Below are 21,680 nucleotides of genomic sequence, written 5' to 3'. Positions count from 1 at the left end.
CGCGATGCAGCCGAGTGATTATTTTGTTATTAATGAAATTAATGCAGAATTATGCGAGCGCGGCGTCACTGCCGTCGTTGCACCGCCTCTCGTTATCCTATCTTACGGGTAATAAATTTTTATTCTCATTTTATCTTCACTTCATACAAGTTATTACGCAAAACGTAAATTTTCATTCCCTTGCTGTGTGGGAACAATTTATTTTACGACTGAGATTCCAACGATAATTTTCCTGAGGCAAAATGACTTTCTAATTGTTGAAATTACGGAGAGGCGTTTACGTTTTTGATGGCGCTTTAATTTACATGTACTCACTTAACATTGTCTTTAACATTTGGTAGTAATTTCTACTGCATATAATCGTTGGATTTATAATATCATCATGACATAGTACAGCGAAGATGTATATGATATGTGTTGAGGTATAATAAAAATGATTAAATTCGTTTAGCTTAGATTTCTATGGGAGAAATTGTTTTGAACTTTTTCCAATATTTTTTACTGTTATCCCTTTTTTTTTTTACATGGCATTTGGAACTCGAAAGTTCATCGCCTCATCTACGCAAGCCTTCCACGCTGCCCTATCTTGTGTCAACCCCACCCAAGATGCACCTCAACGATCGACACCCACCCGTCCTATTTCTACTAGATCCGCTTTTACGTTGTCCTCCCATCTACGTCTAGGTCTACCTAGAGGTCGCGTTACCATCGGCCTGCCCTTCATGACACGCGCTGCCGTACGGTCGTCTCCCATTCTCGCTACGTGCCCTGCCCATCCCAATCTGCGCGATTTTATTATTCTGTTAATATTTGGTGACGCGTACAGATTGTGTAACTCATCATTGTGTAGTCTCCTCCATTCCCCGGTTTCCTCATCTTTCTTCGGCCCGTATATTTTTCGCAAGACTTTATTTTCAAATACCCTAAAACGGTTGTCCGCCTGCTTAGTGAGAGCCCACGTTTCACACCCGTACATAACCACCGGCAGTATTATTGTCCTGTATATTCTTATTTTAACGTTTTTAGACAACAGCCTCGACTTAAGTAAATTACTTACGGCGTAGAAGCAAGCATTACCCGAATGGAGTCTCTTATTTATTTCGACATTAATCTCGTTTCTATCATTTATGGTCGTACCCAGATACCTGAATTCGCTAACCTTTTCAAAAGTAAAATTCCCAACTCTGAGATCTTCCTCCCCTCTGCAGATGCCTAGCTTATCCATAATCATGTACTTTGTTTTTGATTCACTCACTTCTAACCCTGTATACTCCACCGCTTTTATGAGGATTTCCGCGTTTCTTGCTAACGTTTCCTTACAATCCCCCAGTATATCCAAATCATCTGCGTAGCCTAGTAAAATAATTAAAAAATATAATTGCATTGATAGATCTAACGACAATAACTTTCATCGTTTAATAAATATGATGAAAAAACTGTATAGCCTCACTTATTGTTCTCCGAGATTTTCCATAAATATTCGTCGATATTTTTTGCATAAAATAAGAATAGTACGCCATTCATTGCAACAAATAAAAGGAAATTCGCCAACGAAGCGAAACATCTGGCTCGCGTCGACTATACAAAAAAGCAACGCGAATGCACGTGAGATGGTCTACCTATACCTCTGGAGTTTGCCAAATCGTAACTTTTGCCTCGATCAACATTTGCCCCGACGATTATGCCTGGACACACGTACGAAACTCGCTCCCCTGTGCAGCTCTGTTTGCAAGCACCCAAGTGCGTCATAAAAAATGAAACGTACCGTACTTTTAGAGCTTATTTTTGTTTCTCTTTTTCTATTTTGTTTTATTATCTGCGCTGTTTTTGCTTTTCCGAAAGTGCTAGGCTCGCAGCAGTAAAACCTTTAGTGTATAAAATAAAATTACTTGAAGTATTGTACATAAAATTTCTGAATTTATAAAAAAATTGTGTATGTGACATTGGGACGTTCAATATTTCTTTTTTATTTCATGACCAGAAACTGTATAAAAAATAATAACACAATGTGAAAATCCTATACTTTTGTAGAAGAAGAACAAGTCGCAGAAAACTTTTAAAGACTTTATTCACTGTTTTTAATATTGTGATTCGTTTGCAGGCTCTTAACTAACTGACGCGCGTCAAAGGGTTCCGATTTTTACGTCCCGAGAAAAACAAAGAAACTATTGTTTCTTCATGGCAACGCATTTCCCTCCCCCGCAACTCACGCGCCAAATCGTCACTACAGAGCTCGATTCGAACATTCTTTGGAAAATTAAGCTCAAAGTTGTTCTTCGCGCTCGAGACGACAGACCACGAAATAACTCGTTTATTCCGCGCCGAGGCACCGCGGCCTAACAGGAGGTTATGCGCTACAGTTCTATTTTTATTGTCGCAACAATTCTCGAACCAGTTCCGCCAAATATCGACAAGAATTCTGTATTCTTTCGATCTCATCGGCCCCAGAGATACTAATTTTCTCTGTGCACGAGGCGACTGGCCACGAAAGAGACAACATCATTCCTTCGTGCCAGGGCATCGTGAATTGTCACACGAACTTAATATTAGAATAAAATTAGACCTTGCATACGAAATTTACAATAATTGTTATTTATTAAATAAAAACGCTTTAACTCTAATAACTTTACACGTATACTTTCTTGTATAATCTACTATGTATAGTGTAATGTATCTATATGTGTATAGTGTAATATGATTTGCAACGATTTGAAGGAAAACTAAACTAGTTAACTTCCTCTTCCATCCTTTTAATTCGCTAACTTTTTGAAAGATGGGTCGTTTTTTTGCATGCGAATCAGTACGTCCTGCTATAACTTTTATTGCTCTACTGGTGATCTTATGCAAGACTTAACACCGTTTTACTCTAATGCAATTTCAAAAATTTACACATTTAGAAGAAGAGAGGCACGAGCTCAGTTTTCCAAAGATTTACTACTTCTACCTAAGATTTAGCTGTAAGGAAAAATTACAGTGAAATTAATTTATTTCTGAAGTAAAATGCTGTCTTCATCGTTAATGGAATTGTCGAATTATATGTCACAGTTCTAAAATGATAATTTAAACACTATGAGGCTATGGGAAATAGCCTGGAACTAGTTTGTAATAAAACTCTTTGTCTCTCATTCCTTAAGCATTTTTTGAAATAAACATAATCTTAAATTCATCATATTAATGTTACTTCTTGTATCGTATGCTAATAGTAAAGAGATTACCAAATTTTAATCAATTGGCAAGCCCATTTTTCTTATTTTTACACCTTTGTGACTCAACTTTCACTTACTCACAATGTGTTCGAAAAAGCGTTCAAAAATGATCCATTTTGGCGAATCTCCGATAACGCGAGGTATTCACTAGCTGTAAAGTAGTATCAATTTCTTAACCATCAAAATTTTAATAGCTTCTATTATACTACGTCTACTACTACAACTACTACGTACTAATAAAAAATATGTTATAATGAACTCTTTAATTTGGCTCTGGAAACAACGCGCCATCCTGAACTTCAAACTTCATCCAGCGCGCTTTTCATTAACACCCGCAGCAGAAGTGCAGGGCTCTCTTCTGTTCCAATAAAAATCCATTTTAATCCAAGATCCTCGACAATGGAAAATCCCATTTCCAACCTTTGACTGGAGGCAAACGGCCGCAGAACAAACAGCGGGGCATAACTGCCGGACAAACGGCTCTGTCCGAAAAAGGCACCGGCCGCAGCAACGGTCTGCGGTCCGACAAATTCGGTTCAATTCGAGTTTTGATCAAACCTCCCCACAACAGGTGTTCGCGACAGAAATACGATGGCTTACGCACGCGCGCGCGTGCTCAACGCGAAAATAAGCGTCAAGACCAGTGTACATCTGTTTGTAGCTATAGCTATCGCAGCTATGTGTGGAAAATAAGTGTTATGATTTTATTTGCGGCAATCGTTTTACCCGTATAATATAGAAGCGAGCATAGGATAGAAACTTTGGGGGAATGATATAGGTACAGCTTCTAAGTCGAGCTTTTTGTACTGCATGCTGAAGCTGCGCTTGTAAGATACTTGTGGATTCGAGAGAAATATGAGGCACGCTTGAGCAATGCAGATGATGCTGTACAAATAGGTGAACGTTTCAATGTTTTATACACTGAAAAAAAACAGCAATTTTAACTGAACTCGCACCAGTAATCCGTCATTGTACGAAGACTCACCAAGATTACCGTAGAGTTCAGCAGTTTTAAAGAATCAGTCCGGTCGTTTTTGCTGGTGTCCCGCGTAAGCGACCAATTTTACGAGTCGCGACTCGCCAAAACTACCAGTGGGACACCGTTGTTCTTACTGAACAGTCGTTACGGTGGCAGAACGGTTAAAACTACCGGACTTTACAGCAGAAACGACTATGTTTTTTTTTCAGTGTAGGAATGACCCTGCTGTAGTCTGTAGGGTATATTTTTATGAAATAAGAGAATTTTCCATTTCTGTTGAGCTTTTTCAATGTTAGATGAATTTACATCATAAGAATTTTGGGGCAATACAACTTTTTAAAGCACTCAAAAAAATTTATAAGAAAAAAATCAAGAACAAAATGTCAAGCTATCGGCGACTACGAAATAAATATGCTACGCAACAATAATAGCGAAGCTCGTTACGAAGTCGGGCAATTCAAACAGCCATTAACGGCCAAATTCGATAGCTGAAAATAATTCTAATTAGTCAAGTGTTTTCGGCGCATATATATACACCATATAGCTCGCACGCGCGCGTGCGCCAACCGCAGTACATCGTGGCCGTCGCTCGCACGATTATAGCCGCACTGCACACCCGATATGCTGACTCCGTTCCAGGAGCGCATGTTCGCTCGTGCGCGAGTTTCGAAAACAGGGCAAAATGTTGAGAATCGCTGGGATCACTAATTAATACAGCAGCCGCGCGAGGAAGTAAAGCAATTAATTTCGAAACAAATTTTCGCGTATTTTTAAAGGTCCACGTCAACGCGTACTTTAATTAAAGCCCGTGTCCACGTCGATTGCGACGAATCTGTGTACGCGATGGGCAATTTTATTCGGAGATGGGTTAATGCCTTGATCGGCTTGATTTATGTAAAATCTATGACGTATGGTGTCATGCCACCATAAGCGCCTTCTCTTCTTTAAAAAGTCACAGTAGAAAAGTTAAGCTTTGCCTGTTATACTTATTTGAAAATTCAAACTTTAAAAATCATCGGCGTAAAACAATGAAGACTATATAAGCAACCATGATACTGGTTAGAAAAAGGAAGCTTTCTAATCCTCGAACAATTTCGAAAAAAAAGTCATCCACTCTAATCGAGTCACGCCTAAGCAGATGCGTTTGAACGCCTTTAACACACATTCGTTGCAATCCTCTTAACGTATATGCACGAGCGAGTCACAGACTTTTTTTCATTTTTCCCCTTTCAACTTGCAGCCTCTTCTTCTTCGCTGCATGGCATTCCTCTACAGCGCTGCGACGCGCGAGACTATAGACAACAGCGACGGAAAGGTTGTGTTGGCTGTTTAGAAGTTTTAATTGCGCATTAGCCATATTGTGGCGACTTTATATAATTTAAATGTTTTTGCTGAGGGTAAAGCGGTTTGAACAGACGTCGAATTGCAGTTTGAAAAGCCTCTCTCTATGCTCACCACGCACTGTCTGACACAGCAGCCAATAAAGTGAATTATGTATCGAGCGCTATAATTAGTTGATAAACGCTTTTTAGATGAATAAGTCTGCGCAAATGCGATAATGTGGTTTTTTTGAACGACGTACCACCTTAATGACACCCCACCCGTCAAAAGTGACACCCCGACCATACTATGATGGGTATAAATACGGGTGCTCGATACGACTGTAGTTAATTAAATTTTGGTTCTTGTAGCAGCATCACCTCCAATATGAGTTCCAAACCCAAAGTTGTATCGACTAGCCCAGTTTCGAGCTTGGCAACAAATTTACAGAATAATATGAATATAAAAACGCCGTCACCTACCCAAAATCGTAGAAAAATAAAAAGGCGCCTTAACCAAATATGCAGTAAAATGTCAGAAATCAAACTGTCACCACTTCCACAGCAGCCACAAGAACAGCAGCAACAACAACAAAATATAGACCAGCATGAATTAGACTTATTTTGCCAGGCAAGTACTGTTAAAAAGGGCTCAAAACGCGCAATAGAACAACCCGAAACTCTGGCTCCTCGAAATGTACGACGAAAACTAAACCTATAGTGTAATAACATAACAAATAGGCTGACAAATTATAGAAAATAACGCTTTAGATAGTAACGTGAGATGTAAACTGACAAATTATTAAATAAAATAATTCTTAAATAATAACGAAAAATGAATAAATATTGTTTATATTAGCATACAAAATATCTTAATAAAACTTAGATTAATTTAGAAGCTTAATAAATAAATTTAGAAGCTTATTAGGTAAATTTAAAAATAATCAATTTTGGAAGATATAGCTTCCGTAAATTAGAGGCCATTTGTATTTATTCTTTAAAATAATTTGAAATAAAATTTATTATGCAATCATTTTATTTGTCTGATTTGATATTTTGGTCCTGATCACGGGTGCCAAGCAGAATACGAACTTTGTATCGCATGTACTCGATGCCACAATGAATGTACTAATGGGTAATTTTGAGTTAGTTGTATTAGTCATAAAAGTTGAAAATAAAAGTTGATATAAACTTTGTATAGATGATGAAGATGAGCTGTATCAAATATAATAAATTGAAGTATTAATTAAATTGAACTGATTTATCAGCCAGTGATTATGCTAGATTTTTCAGCAGTTTTTGCCCGATTACCGTCGCACGAGAGAGGAGTGTCTGCGCAGAATCTAGAAAATATTTTTCCCACCGAGCTATCAGATTTGGACATATGCACTGGCTCTTCAATTTTCTGCAAGGGTATGTGACAATATAATAGCAGCTTCGCAGGCTAATTCTATTCACGTAAATTTCCAAAAAAATCGCTTGAATTCACGTGAACGCTCACAGACTTGCGGTTTTTATTACAGTTACTAAAAGCTTTTGGTCACGTAAAATAAGATAACGCTTTATTGATGGAGTTACATTTTTACGTTAAGGTACTAAATATTTTTTACGGAACGTTACGATGCGTTCTTTTTTTGGAAAGTAAATGCAAATTAAATTCAATTATTCAAAAAATTGTAATATTGTATTTTTATATCTCGACTAACATCTGCATGGATAATGAAGCGAATGGTTTATGCTTAAGGGAAACCGAGGTGAGGGTTGAAATAAATATCGCTCGATCACTGCAAGGCGACCTAAACATTCGGCTCCGTTGTTAAGAATTATCTGCTCCGTTGTTAAGAATTAACCTTGTATTTATGAGCAAGGACATAAAAACGTGCTAAAACTATTAAATCAACGCTTGCATTGAAGCGCAAAAACCTCATGGGGCAAACTTTTATTTAAAGGGAGAGATTGGTTAATATTTTGAGTTTTATTGTAAAATATGCCTGCGATAAATTACTGGAATTCATATACAATAACAATTCCTTCGACAGCGAGAATAATTTTTTTTTGCTGCTATAATAACGCTTCTTATAATGCACACTCATCACGAAGCCAATTAAGCTAAGCAAACAGTGAAACAATAGCATTGTATACTGCGCATTGAAATATTATGCGAAGAGCAACGTAAAAAAAGGACTCATTGGTATATCTAAAAAATTAATATCTCAAGCTCGGGCAACTACGTGCATACACATCAGCAGCGACTAATTGGAGGTGACGGAGGCCGTGCTATACACAGTGAGAGAATAGGACGAGAGAAGCTTTCGCACATATTGCGGTTGACAAGCGGTGCTGCTGCTGCGCGACCAGCCAGCAGCAGCAGCACAGCACTAGTAACACGTGCCGAGGCCATTCCGCACACAATATATATATGTCGGCGCGCGCGACAGACTCTCTCTCTCACTCTCTCTCTCTCTCCCTCTGCTTGGCAGCATCTGATTGCAATTGCGCCGCTTCACACGCACCGCCGTCACGCATATCCGATTGCCGCACGCGTGACGTCGCCGTGAGCTGCGACTCTTAGTCGCGAGCAAGATCGTACGGTGATGAGGAGAAGATTGGCCTGACACTGCGTGTATGGCGGCTATGAACAGTATTGGAGATGGAGAAACTATCTCTAAAATTGATTCTCTCGCGCACGCTGAATTCATAGAAAACTTAAACAACGCATGCCTATTTACTATACGTGTATAGATGTACATAAAAAACTCACATTTCATCGCTGGGGGTCTCTCAATTCTCCTCCGTCCATTCGCTCCGTCAACGCTGACGACCGTTCGAACAGTTGCCTCGCGCAGGGCCTTGTCCACATGGACCGCCGCTGCAAATTCGCTAAGGCCTTCGACGTAGCTTGCTTCTCGACTCTCCGCATACGAGTTACGAGCATACGACTAACCTCTTTACGTCTTCGTTTTGCAGGATTATACTTGTTCTTCTGCCCGCTGACTATTGTGACTAAATACCTATACACACGACAACGATGAACGAACTGGTCGGGACTCGCAGTCACATCGGAATCTCCAACTGCCAACATCACGCGCGTCTCGTCTCGCATCTACACATCAGAGTAGTCTCTTCGAACAAAGACGCGGTACAGAACTCGAATGTCTCGAATACTGAAACACTCTAACGTTGACAACAAGTTCACGCATTTCATTAACTGTCCAATAAGTAATCCGGGAAAAAGTGTCAGTCGACGAAAAACCGCACTCGAGCTTGACTCTCTCGCCACCGCCGCCGCTGTCGCATGCAGCGCTCTGGACCGCTCTCTTCGACTAAGCGGCTGAATCGCAGCGATGCTTATTTCCTGCGAATCTTTCACCAGGCAAGTTTACTTAGTATCTACATATATCTATATACTGTATCAGCCCTGGTCTCTCGTGGAGAGAGTAACTTCACTCGCTTCTAACCTAATCTGATGCGGATGTCGCGACGTGTGTTCTCAAAGTCAGCCGTTTACGGTTTACGTATAATATACATATTGAAGGTTATCACTGCTACAGTTTCAGTACTTGGCAAATAGTTCGATTGAAATGTGCATTACATATAAGCTGTATACGGGGGAAAATAACCTAAAAACAATATGTCAGGCTTCTTTCCGAAGAATTCAGTTGAATTCAACTATAATACACTACATAATAGCAACCTTACTCGTTAGTTGACCTCGCCGTAATACAGATGATAAAAAGTGCTACGGAATTCGCAGAAGGTAATTTTTATAGACACACAGCTCAATAAGCCACACAGAGCGTTACAGTGTATGTTATATACTTACGACACAATTTCAAATAAGCCTACACAACGTTTGCTTTTGAGATTACAATAGATTGAAACTAAAAATTGTTTATAAGTAAGTATGAAAACGTGATCGAAGAAAATGTATAGAGCAAAGATGAATATTGCGTACCACAGGACGATGCACTATACCAAAGCTTCTTCCTCGACGACGCACCAAATCCTTCTATTTTCAAGAAAGTCACGCAGAGCTTCCCAGTCATTTCCCGCCGTCAGATTTCATAATATACGCTCTCTCGGCTCTCTCGTTATTTTGTTTCCGCGTATAACCCTCCTGGAAAATCAAGATGTAACCGCAAAATAACGCGTTTTAGCAAAAAAAAATCTTGCGAAGGCTTGTATATTATTATCATGTTTTTAAGAGAAACTCATGAGTAGACCACTTCGCGCAATACGTTTCAGCAAAATAAACACGTTCCGCAAGCACATTCAATCATTCATGGTGTTTGGGCGAACGTGCCATCAGAGAGCCAGCAGAGTAAAATAAAGTAATCTAATCATGGAGGGTCGCAAAATAAAAATAGCACCGTATATACCCGATGTGTATACATGTATATAACGCGGTATATTCGTAAACTCGAACGGAAAGTCCAACCCGTAAAATGAGAAGGTGAACTCGATGCGAAGCGCGACCCTCTCGTAAATCCGTAACAAAGCTAACGGATGCCGAGTATAGTCGTAAAATAAAAGCGAAAGGCCAGCGGTAACTAAGTCGCAAACCCGAAATGACGTATAGAATCGAGAGAATATTAGGAAATAAAAACAGCACTCCTCGTATCAGCCGACAAAATGAGCATTCGGCCAAATTACGTTTTCCGACGTTTCGAACGTGCGAGGAATATGTCTGTCCTTTTATAGAGGCAACCTTTATATCGCAATGTGTTTGCACAGTTGCCGGACAAAATAACTTTGAATATTTTTACTGCACTGTTAGATATGACACCTTCCATAAGGAATGCATGAGAAATGGCATGGCTGGTGACGTACCGAATATTCAAAGTTATACACACCTGCACTGCTAACGGAAACTATTTTGCTTTTTCCGTTGTTTCAACATACTTATTAAGAGCAAATTGTTTGCTCCGATCTTATCTTAGATCGAAAATGAGGTATAAAAACGATGGAGAAACCGAAAAAATTCTTTAGCTTATATGTATATATTAACAGTAACACGCATAATAGCAATCATACAAACGCACATCCCGATCGATCGAAAAAGCCTTTCTACATTTTCCCATCGGAATAAGCTCTTATCCTCCCACACTGAAGCTCCCCGCTGATTTTTATTCCCGACACCGATATATACTTACATCGAAACCAAAAGGATTCCGCATGTGCCATTTGAAGGTGCGCATTTTCCAGTGCAAGTATAAGTAAGATGGATCGGAACACGTGTTCTTACGGCGAATATTCCTATCTTATACGTGTATATGCACGCAGAAGAGTGGCTGCGGGAGAGAAGCTGCGCGCGTGGTAGAGTTCGAGAGGGAGACAAAGAGTCAAGGAGAATGAATAATGCGCGCATATAGATAGTGGCTGCGTCGCTTGTTTAACTTTTCAAGCCCCGCATGCATACTTTATGAATTGGCCTCGGTCCAACTAGAGTCGCTGACGATCCCACCCCGCAATAGTAGTAGTAGTAGTAGAGAGAGAGAGAGAGAGAGAGAGAGAGAGAGAGAGAGAGAGAGAGAGAGAGAGAGAGAGAGCGAGAGAGCGAGAAGAGGAACATCGACAGAGCGTAAGCGTGACCCTTCGTGTCTTAAAGCGACTGTACACGATGTCCCTTCGGGGAGGTAGTTTCGTGTCTTTGTGACTTGCGGGACTCGAGGCGGAAAGATGCTGCACAGTTGTATGCAGAAAATGTACGCGTGGAAATATATGGTGGGTGGAAGAACAAATATTTCGATATTGTATGTCTGCATGATTCTTTTTTTTTGACCTTGATGACTATGAGTTGTTTATTTAGAATGTATTAACATGACAATATAGCAGCTACGATTGTTTATTAATCGAATGAAAAGATTATCATCTCATTTACAATACTTTGTCGACGATCTGTTTAAATTCGTGAACGGCCTTCTTGAATTCCGCGGCATTGACGGTTCCTTCCTCCTCGTTCTTGATCTTCTCAGCAGCCTGTTCGATCAATTCGGCGAAAGCCTCGCCAACCTGCAAGCAAAGAGCATAGATGTAATAATTACATGTTACGAATCTTGAGCAATTTATAATCGGTTAAATATTTACCTTCTCGGCTTCCTTCTCAAGGTATTCTTTGGTTTTCTCATCGTTTTGAAGCTGAACATTAAATGATTTTTCAAATTGAATTACGTTGAATTATTGCTGATTGTTCGATATACCTATATCGCAAAAAAAATATCCATAACAATCACGTATACCTTCTCGTCAGCATCGGCTACTTTCTGCAGAGCCTGGGCAAGTTTTTCAACTGCTTCTTTGTAATCCTTAGTGTCTAAACGTTCTCCAAGCTTCTGGAATGTCTCCTGCAGGCTGTCCTTGATGGCTCCACCGATCTTGAACAAATTTTTCGCAATTGTTTAATATTGTAAAATATATTTTTTTAACGCGACAATGAAATGCATAATGTAAATGTTTACCGTTCCTAAAAGCTCTCCAAACAAATGCTTGATGAATTCTTTGACTTCAGATCCGATTTTGTCGGTTTCCTGTAAACAGATATTATATGAAAATGATTTAATTACATTCAAAATTTAATACATTTTGTTACTTCATTACGAAATTACAAAAGTTATTCCTGCAGTTCCTGTATAAACAAATGTACTGAATATTTATTAACTTCCTATAGTAATTATCATTATCAAAATGTATGCTGTAAATCACCATGATATTTTATTTTAATTCTACTATATAATACTTCAACCATAATTCAAATTAACAATTTTAATCATAAATGTTGTTTATATTATAATATCAAGTATAAAACAGATGTACGTTTTGGAAAATAACATACGGCTTTCGCAATAAAAGATTCTTGAATTTCAAACTGTGTAATCTCGTGCTTTTGTTCCTGAATGAAATTCAATGTCGATCTGATTTTCACATTCAATTGAATAAGACAACATTACAAAATCAATAACTTACGTACGTAAGGAATACGCTTATTAGTCATATGAATGCACGATTGAAGATAACAGTAGAAGGTGTGGTTGTGGTTATTGAGCAATGATTAATTTAATTTCCAATACTAAATTACTCTTGAATTTTAAAGCTATCGATTATTGTTATTGGTATTTTATTATTTGAAATAAATTAAATTACTAATTTTTAATGGTTTTAATTTCTAAAATACATTTTTAAGACTGTTAAGGATGATAAACAGTACAATTCCAATTGAATTAACAACATACATAAGTTATAAGTATACTTATAATTAAATGGATGATGTCAAAATCTTCTAATTATAATAAAAATAAAATGTACGTACCTCAGCGATGGATCTTTCATCCAAAACTTCTCGTTTGATGGGAGAGGCCTATAATAAAATAAACAAAATACGATTTTTCAAAACACAAATCATTATCTTTTGCAATAACTAAATTAATTATTAACGGTTCATTTAAATCGTAAATTTTATAATACACTAACAAACTAATATTTTTATTGATCGCTTTTTCATTGTTATACAGTTTGTTATGTTAGTCGAATATTGAAAAATCTTACAAAAGCTACGGCACAGCCGATCAGAACAATAAAAAGAGTCTTTGACATCATCTTGACTTATTTCTTCGACGCTTGGCAAGAAATACGAGTGAAATTTACGTGTCGTCATATTTATACGAGACAGAATTTTTATCTGGGTAGCGTCAGTAATGATTTGCGTGTTTCAATAGCATTATCGATGCGCCCACACTTGACATTTTACACATCAATAATTACTGAATAGTTAATTTATGAATCCGTGCAAAATATACCGGAATATAAAGTAATTTTATAGGATTTTTCCAGCACGATATTCTATTGTGTCTGCTTTTGAGGCCAACTATATATTATAATGACGTTTTATATATTATAATGACGTACGCATACAAAATATAGAACAAATGTATCATACTTTGTATGGGGACGATTAATAATTCGCTGCACATGGTATATAATGTAAGGAAACCAGCATAGTTATTTAAATTTTTAACATTTCTTCAAACTCAATTTTTTTTATGACACTATAAATAATTTGCAAGTTGATGAAAAATGATGTAATTTTATATTTTGTTACGTACCATGGAAATTGCTAAGATATATTGCAATAAATGAGTTTAAAAACCATTTAATAATAATTCGACTGAAATTTGTTCTAACATTTTATTTAAATGCACCTAAATGTCATTATGAAAATGTTTGTGTATGATCTCATTGAATAATTGAGTCCAATATTGTTGCTTCTTTAGTAGATCCATTAGTCCACTTTTGTTAAGTTGAAATAACTTCATAGATTAGTCGACTGTTGCTAATTTGAAATAACTTCATAGAAGCAATTACTGCTACAGTGGATGTTTTGAGAACAAGACATCGTTTTTATTTTTTTAGAATAGCACTGAATTAATCAAGCAACTGAAAAATATTATTTATACCTGTATGTGTCACATATTGCAATTTCGAGAATTCATAGGACATTTTTTATAACAACTAGATTTAGATTTTGTTATTGTAATAAAGTGTATACTCTTGAAGTATTTTCCAGAACACTCTGCGTATCGTGGTGTATACATATAATAGTTCGATAAATGTTCGTACATGTAGCAAAAGTACCCTCACAAGTAGCTCTGAAATTTCTCATTGAACAATCTTCACAAGATACAATATAACATCAACCGCTACATCAACTACCTCAGATATCATGTGGTATTTAAATCATCGCGCGCTAGTAATGAGGATTTCATTTTTACCAACAAATTTCTCAGAAAACTTCTTTATCGACTGTCAGTATGTATATTGAACGCAAACGCAAGAATTCAAGTTCTTATACTCCTCACGGCAACTGAGAGTGGCGCACGGCATCAATACTGTGACATAACCTTCAAATTGTGCAAAATATATAAACAGTGGGTAAACATAAACCAACAAGTATTATTTATTTGTAAAATATGTCCAAACGAAAATTAGATGAATTCCTGCAGGAGGAAGCTGAAATTCCTACCAAACCTACTTTTAAAAATTCCTTAGACTCTGACGAAGAGGACGACGAGGCAAAAGAAGAAAATTATGATGTTATGCATGAAAATGATATCGAAGGTAAGTTTCATTCACAAGTACTTTTTGCTACTGGTCACTTTACATTTCTGAATTTATTGCATTTCTTTAAATTAAATATTCATTCATGCTCCATCTTAAATACTCATACATGATTTTTTAATCAAAATATATTGCTTTCTACTTTATACATAGCTGACTTTCTATTTACGCATTGATTATTTCCGAATAAAAACAAGATTTTAATTTTCATAGGTGTGGAAGATGGGCCATCAGCACCAGAGACAAATATTGGATTTACAGCATTTAATATGAAGGAAGAACTGGAAGAGGGCCATTTTGACAAAGAAGGACACTATCATTTTAAGAAAGAAAAAGAAATACGGGATAATTGGCTTGACAATATTGACTGGATGAAAGTAAGTTATTATTAATTTATAAATTAAGTGCTTAATACGCATACATTTATCGCAGTTCACAATCGTTTATTAATATTTTAATAGGTGAAATCTAAACCTGGTACAGATAATGGTGCAAAAGAAGAAGGAAGTTCTGACAATGATAGCGATGGAGGCACTGATTTCATGTTTGATCCGAATCCATTGTACAAACAAATATTGGAATACCTAAAACCAGGAGAAACAGTCTCCAAAGCTCTGTGTAGATTAGGTTAGCCATCAATATATTTTGATAAAATATAATACTAATGAACTTTATACCACTTTAACCTCAAAAACACAATTTGAATATGATTATTTGGTTCTGGTGGTATAAAATTTAGTTTTAAATGAATGCTTAAGGTAATTCTTACTACACTTGCTTATGAATATACTATTCATTAAAAATTATTATTAACATAGGAAAAGGAAAGAAAAAATTAACCACTGCTGAAAGATGGAAGAGGAAAAAAGATCCGAATGCAGCGAAAGATGAAGATGAAAATTCTGTAAATATTACAAAGCTCACAGAGATTGCAAATGAATTGTTAACGAGGACAGGGAATATGGATATTTACCAGGAGAGTTATGAACAAATAGAGAAAAAAATTGCCCTCGCTGACAAACACGCTCATCCATCTAAAGTTGAGGCAGAATTAGATATGTTTTCAGATGATTTTGATTCAAAAGAGAAGAACAAAATAGATGAAACAAATTCTACGGAAGGTAAGATTGCACATCAATTTTCAATATTAATAGGATGATTCAATGGAAAAATTGAAAAATAAAAAATAATTGTTTCAACAGGAACGGCGACTGAAAATTCAGAAAGCACAAAGGAGAAGGAAGATTCTTCGAACGAAGAAGTTTCGTGGGAATTGAAATGGTCGCAAGAAGAGAACGCAAAAATTCACGGGCCACACACGAGTGAACAAATGCATACGTGGGCGAAAGAAGGATATTTCAAGAAAGGCGCGTGGGTGCGAAAGACGGGACAAAAAGGAGAATTCTATAACGCAACGCGTATCGACTTCGACCTGTATTTGTGATTACACTCTTTCTTTTTAATTCGAAAATGACAAAGACATTCAATTAATTTTTGGTACAAAAGCTTGTTTATTTACGAGTATAAATAATTTGTACAAAGTATACATGTAATAAATTAAAATTTTTATGATTATACTCCAGATTTATACTTTCTATTCGAAGTCGACATATCGGTGCGGTAAAAATGACTTTTTCTCTTAACTCTCTTCCTGTGATTGAAGTAATTCTGTAACAGTACGTCTCCCAGCACGGGATATAACGTTGCGACTTGGAGTAAGCTCCTACCGCCATTTCCAAGCTTCGACCAATTATTGTTTCCGTAAGTTTCATGGCCGCCGTGCTCCCATGGAATCGATGTATGATAATCTGTAAATTGTCAGCTATTATTAAAATATGCTCAATCAAACACGATCTGCACTGTACACAGCTTTATTTGAATTTCATCGAATCCCCCAAAGTCAAACAAGCGTTTACGAAAAATAATCGTTCGGATTTCGCGCGTCAGCGAGCTTTCGGCATAATTAATCGAACCCCTTTAAATTATTCATTTAATCACGAATCCCCGACCAGCCAAAGTAATCAAGCAACTCCAATCAGCAAGGAAAGCAAATCCATCGCGTTGAGTCTGCGAATTTCGGGCCAACGTCGATGTAACGCGCAGCCAAAAAAGCAATCAGCGATGAACTTACCGTGTCCATAAACCGGCTCGTGCACGACTGGCAAATAGGGCGGCGGATGCTGCGGTGGCGGCGGTGGCGGCGGAGCGACGTTACCCAGGGGTAGACCCGTAGCCCCGAGTAGGTACTTGACGGTGAAGGCGGCCACGGCGACGATTGCCGCGACAACCAACACGATCTTGATCTTGATCAGCACGACCGCTGCAATGCTCTTCAGTCCTCCCATAACTGAGAACATGATCCAGATCCACGCAAGGGCTCGTGTGTATATTTTTTGCCATGGCTTTTTATGACGTGTGATGTGTGTACAGTGCGTGTGTTATTTGAAATGAGATTTTGGCGTGCAAGGGTTTTGCAATTTCGATAATGAGGTATGAAGTTTTTGTGAAAAGAAAGCTTCAATTAGGGGAGAGCTACCCGGTATTATTGGATAGAGTAGGATAATTTTTTAATGTGATTTAAATTGAAATCAAAATGTTTGTATAATATTGAGAGAAAATTATTCACAGATATTATTAACGATGAAATACCTATATATTTTTAGTAAATTTTTCTATGACACAAATTTAAAAAATAAAAGTATCATACTATGCAGGAAACTCTCCCCTATATTGAATATAGCTATTATACAAGCAACGATCGCTCCAAGGAAAAAGCTCAAGCACTGCATGCGTAAGCTCGCCATGAAACGTCTGCCAGTAGGGCAAAAGCTCGAGCGCGCGCAATAGGATGATGTGACACATACAAACGGATTAAGATTACAGCATCAGGGACGCATCGTTATGCATTTCCGCTTATATATACATCGAGCGCTCACAGCAGCAGAATCCGTCCCGGCGATTCCGAATCGCATTATGCAACACGAGTGCACGTGTATACCTATATATATATATATATATATATATATATATATATATATATATATATATATATATATATATATATATATATACAGAGCCACGTATGAAGGATCAGCGCAAGCGGCTGAGCTGCATGATGGGCCGTGACTCTCTCGCGGCCGAGGGAGCTTTAAGCCAATGACGTGTGCCCGCGCGAACTTGCTCTGCATTAAAGCTCCCGGCGGCGTATGTGCGGCGTGTGCGTCGAGAGGGAAAGATGCGATGTGGACGTCGAGCGAGTGGATGGATTCGTGAAGGATCTGCGCTTCATACGTCGGAAGAAACGGACATACGAGCCGATGTCGGGGGAGAAGCTCGGGCGAAGCTTTGATGGAGCTTTACGTCGGGATACGAGTCGCATTTAATACCACATTGTACGTCAGCGAAAATCCACAGAAAAAATGTACGTCAATTAAATTACTCCGGCAGCTGCGAAAACGAAGAAAATAATAAGCCCGCCAAAAGACAAAGGAAACGAACGAATAAAACCGCGCGCGCGCGCGAGTGAAAAAGATTGACAAAGTAAAAAACAGCTAGCCTGCGCGCGTTATGTATAATATAGGAACAAGCAGACGCTCGCGAGAACGGCGCAGTTTGCGGGAATATGAAGCAGAGAGACAGAGATAACGATAAACAGAGAAAATCAGATAGAAGAGGGAACAAATAGAAAGAGACGGAGCTGGTAGAGGCAGAGAGAGAGGAAGACGGAGTGCGGAGAGTACGCGGGCCAGTACACAGAGTGGCTGCGTCCGGTCGGTCGGCAAAGGGTAGTATGCTAATGCAATTATGGAAATCGCGGTATGGAAAGCGGCGGCAGTGGCTGCGGAGCTACAGGCTATATCTACGGTCTACGGCACTGTTGAAGCAAGAAAGAGCTGCTGCTGCTGCTGCTGCAGCGCAGGCTTATTCGGGATAAAACAGCTGTGTAAGTCGGCGTGTTACGATAATCGTGAATACGTAATTACGGGAGAGAACGGGCGGATAGAGATAAACGGTGCTGAAGCCGTCTTTCCTCGCTGAAAACATGCGCACACACGCGGATATTGTTTTTAATTAGTGCCGCGCTCTCTGCGATTCTTTACTTCGTTTGTGCTGTATTTTTTTTCGCGAAGCTGTGCGTGTGTGTGGCAGCTGGCGCGACGCCCGGAAAGAGCTGTGCGTTTGACGCACACGTATAATATGTGAGAGAGAAAGCTCGTTGAGTTCGGCTTGCTGGAAGTTATGGCGAGCTTTTACGCTTTTGCTTTTTATCCCGTGTCTCGCAGAAAGACAAAGAGAGAGAGAGAGAGAGAGAGAGAGAGAGAGAGAGAGAGAGAGAGAGAGAGAGACAGAGAGACAGAGAGACAGAGAGAGAGAGAGAGACAGAGAGAGAGACAGAGAGAGAGAGAGAGACAGAGAGAGAGACAGAGCGAGAGAGAGAGAGAGACAGAGAGAGAGAGACAGAGACAGAGAGAGAGAGAGAGAGAGAGAGAGAGAGAGAGAGAGAGAGAGAGAGAGAGCATTAATTGGGATCCATTTTCAATTTCGCGTCGACGACTTTTTGTTCATTCTTTATTGTTGTTTACGATACACTTTTACCTCGTGATGGTAGAAGCGATTTCTAACGATTAAACGGTGATCATTACCGCGGCTTCTTTCGGCGTAATTCGCGCTCGACGATGCTCTCGCTCTCTCTTGCTCTCTCTCACTCTCTCTCTCTCTTGCTCTCTCTCACTCTCTCTCTCTCCCTCTCTCCCTCTCTCTCTCTCTCTCTCTCTCTCTCTCTCAAGGTGAGAATTACTGCGAGGCAAACAAGCTACCGTGGAAAGTTAGGAAGTATTTAACACTCGCTACTGTGCTAGCGTGTATAATAGAAAAAGATAATCCCCCGTGTTCTTAGAAGTCTTTAGCAGATATTTGACCCAGATTCAACACTGGCTTTATTAAAACTTTTCCCGGCGAGCACTTGCTTTCGGATATTCAAATTAGAATTTCAAATTTCATTATCGTCGCTTGCGCGCGGTTACTGGCGTGTGCATTTTTTTTTTTTGTTTTTTTACGTGTACATCGGCTGCGAGCGAATTCCAAACGCTCTTCGATTTTACTTTTTACAACAGCATCGAGAGAGTTTATTGAATCCCGATACCGCGGCTTTGTGCTTTTGTATAATAATTAGCTCAACGCATTGCGTTGTATTATTCTTTGCGCGGTTGTTTGTGTAAAAAGTGCAGACACACTTATTTGTGTTTACTATTCTGTCATAGCTGATACAATCAAATCTCTGTGTTAGTAGACGTTTTATTGAAAACTTCAACTATATAGAACGTTTGAAGGTATTCTGTTAAATATAATGTTCTACCTATAATATGCGACCTAATATTTTCAAATACCTCTACAATAAAACATTCTATTGGGAAATTGAATGCCTTTTACATTTTAGAGCAGTTTATGCGAAAAACCTCCAGTATGTCCAATAACAAGCTAAACTGTTCCAACTTTCGAAAATCCTCAATTCTGTCACACAATAAATAATCGATCAAGAAACAAAAGACAATCCAGTTCGCGTAGCAAGTGGCACGCGCGCATTAAAACGCACCGCGCGCACTGAATTTGCCGACGCGTGTACAATGCGTATATACATCCAACACACTATGTACACCCGCAGTATACAAGCCGGAACCGAGATCTCATAAATCACGAATCAAAGCCCTGCGCAAACGCTCGTCATCCGCGCACTATATGCTCCAGAGCAAACACGATCACCATAACTTCCACAGCTGCATCTCTGCACAGTCTAGTTACACAGCCGCGACCACGACACACACATACACGCGTATACTCATAAACACATAATATACTCACAAAGTAACAGGTGATGCTTGTGCTTGCGCTGCAGCCCAACGTGATCGGCGACGTCATTGGCACCGGCGGCCGCATCAGCCGCGCAGATAAACGCGGCCGCGACGAGGCCGAGGATCGGTAGCGCAAGATGAGGATGATGTCTCGGTGTCTTCATATTCCTCGCTCTTCTCTCGTCTCGGAGCAACGCAACTCTTTATATAGCCTCGCTACAGCGCTGCCGAGAGGTGCGAACGGCCGGCGGTCGTTTAGCGCCGCGGTTTTCACCGTATAGCATCCGCGAGAGTAAATATGTATAGCACAGCTGCTGAAGCTGCCCGGCGCCGGAGAAAGAGAGATCTTTTATGGGGAATTTTCGTATTTTACTACTGTAGCGGCAGGTGCGCACGCGGGGGGGGGGGGGGGTGAATTATACATACACGCGAGAGCCGATGCTCTCGTTAGAGGGAAGGAAAATGAAAATGAAAAATTGTTACGCCGCGCCTGAGAGGCTTTCGCGATGCGGCTCGGTTTTTATTCATGGATTTGGTTGTTTTGATTCGCTCGCGCGCCTGTGCGGGAATTGGTCGAGCAGATTTCTCTATCGTGACGATATTATGTTTTTCTTTCCAATCGAAAGATTTTACCAAACTTGTGTCTAACTTTGGAATCAATCAGAGAAACGTGCTCCAAGCGCAGCTGTTAATAGCGCGTGCACAATGCGTCGGAAAACAATGTGCTAACCCAGATGCTGCGAACTGAACAATAAGCGACTCTCTCTCTCTCTCTCTCTCTCTCTCTCTCTCTCTCTCTCTCGAAGCAAATCGCACGGCAAACACGTTAACTCGATCGCTGAGCCGGAGTGACATCCTCGCCTGCGCACACCGTCTTCGAGACGTCGCTCGTGTCGAGAGAGATCTCTCTACTCAGTATATATAGCTGCTTTGCTGTGTTTGCCGGCTCTGTTTGAGCGATTTCGGATCGTGTGTATATATACACGAGGCGCTGCGTAATTGCTGATGCGACTCGAGGAAAGTGGCCGGATTAGCGCGAGGCCGCACCGGTGTTGATTTTTCGAATACGCTGTGTACGACGTGATCATTTTCGAGTCGTGTATAGATGCGTATTGTAACGAGGACGCGAACGGCTCGAGAATGGAAAGCGAGATTTTTAGTTCACGCGGAGAGGTTCGTAATGAGCGACGCGTATTACTATGCTCCAGTTTGGTGA

The 21,680-nt window shown here is 39.4% G+C and overlaps 4 protein-coding genes across 7 annotated transcripts in view; 1 reads left to right on the top strand and 3 right to left on the bottom strand.

Moving 5' to 3' along the window:
- The window catches only part of LOC100119807 (cyclic nucleotide-gated cation channel alpha-3), a 174,161-nt gene extending 165,788 nt beyond the window's left edge, over positions 1–8,373 (bottom strand). For both annotated transcript variants that reach the window (XM_031925070.1, XM_032596441.1), the window contains exon 1: positions 8,266–8,373. The gene's annotated coding sequence lies outside the window, so the exon portion shown is untranslated. The remainder of the gene's footprint in view (positions 1–8,265) is intronic.
- A 2,960-nt stretch (positions 8,374–11,333) lies between these two features.
- Positions 11,334–13,123, bottom strand: LOC107980734. The gene is made up of 6 exons (XM_016982985.3): positions 13,047–13,123; positions 12,811–12,858; positions 11,963–12,031; positions 11,744–11,878; positions 11,592–11,642; positions 11,334–11,516 (listed from the first exon to the last, which is right to left on the bottom strand). The coding sequence occupies exons 1-6, from the start codon at positions 13,095–13,097 to the stop codon at positions 11,382–11,384; spliced, it is 489 nt and encodes a 162-aa protein (XP_016838474.1). The 5' UTR covers positions 13,098–13,123; the 3' UTR covers positions 11,334–11,381.
- A 936-nt stretch (positions 13,124–14,059) lies between these two features.
- On the top strand, positions 14,060–16,468 carry LOC100114181 (CD2 antigen cytoplasmic tail-binding protein 2 homolog). 3 transcript variants are annotated; one of them, XM_032596440.1, is made up of 6 exons: positions 14,060–14,429; positions 14,501–14,615; positions 14,829–14,992; positions 15,077–15,242; positions 15,434–15,736; positions 15,818–16,468. In XM_032596440.1, the coding sequence occupies exons 2-6, from the start codon at positions 14,594–14,596 to the stop codon at positions 16,057–16,059; spliced, it is 897 nt and encodes a 298-aa protein (XP_032452331.1). In that variant the 5' UTR covers positions 14,060–14,429; positions 14,501–14,593; the 3' UTR covers positions 16,060–16,468. The 3 variants fall into 3 exon arrangements, with proteins under 3 accessions (XP_032452331.1, XP_031780932.1, XP_031780933.1); XM_031925073.2 differs by having other exon boundaries at positions 14,185–14,425; XM_031925072.2 differs by having other exon boundaries at positions 14,060–14,615.
- On the bottom strand, positions 16,103–20,823 carry LOC107980633. The gene is made up of 3 exons (XM_031925074.2): positions 20,475–20,823; positions 16,747–16,962; positions 16,103–16,423 (listed from the first exon to the last, which is right to left on the bottom strand). Exons 1-3 carry the CDS (start codon positions 20,626–20,628, stop codon positions 16,188–16,190), a joined length of 606 nt encoding a protein of 201 aa, XP_031780934.1. The 5' UTR covers positions 20,629–20,823; the 3' UTR covers positions 16,103–16,187.
- Between the last annotated feature and the right edge of the window lie 857 nt (positions 20,824–21,680).

The sequence above is a fragment of the Nasonia vitripennis genome, chromosome 2, assembly GCF_009193385.2.
Source record: "Nasonia vitripennis strain AsymCx chromosome 2, Nvit_psr_1.1, whole genome shotgun sequence".
Classification (NCBI taxonomy): Eukaryota; Metazoa; Arthropoda; class Insecta; order Hymenoptera; family Pteromalidae; genus Nasonia; species Nasonia vitripennis.
This window is presented reverse-complemented; position numbering and strand designations above follow the sequence as displayed.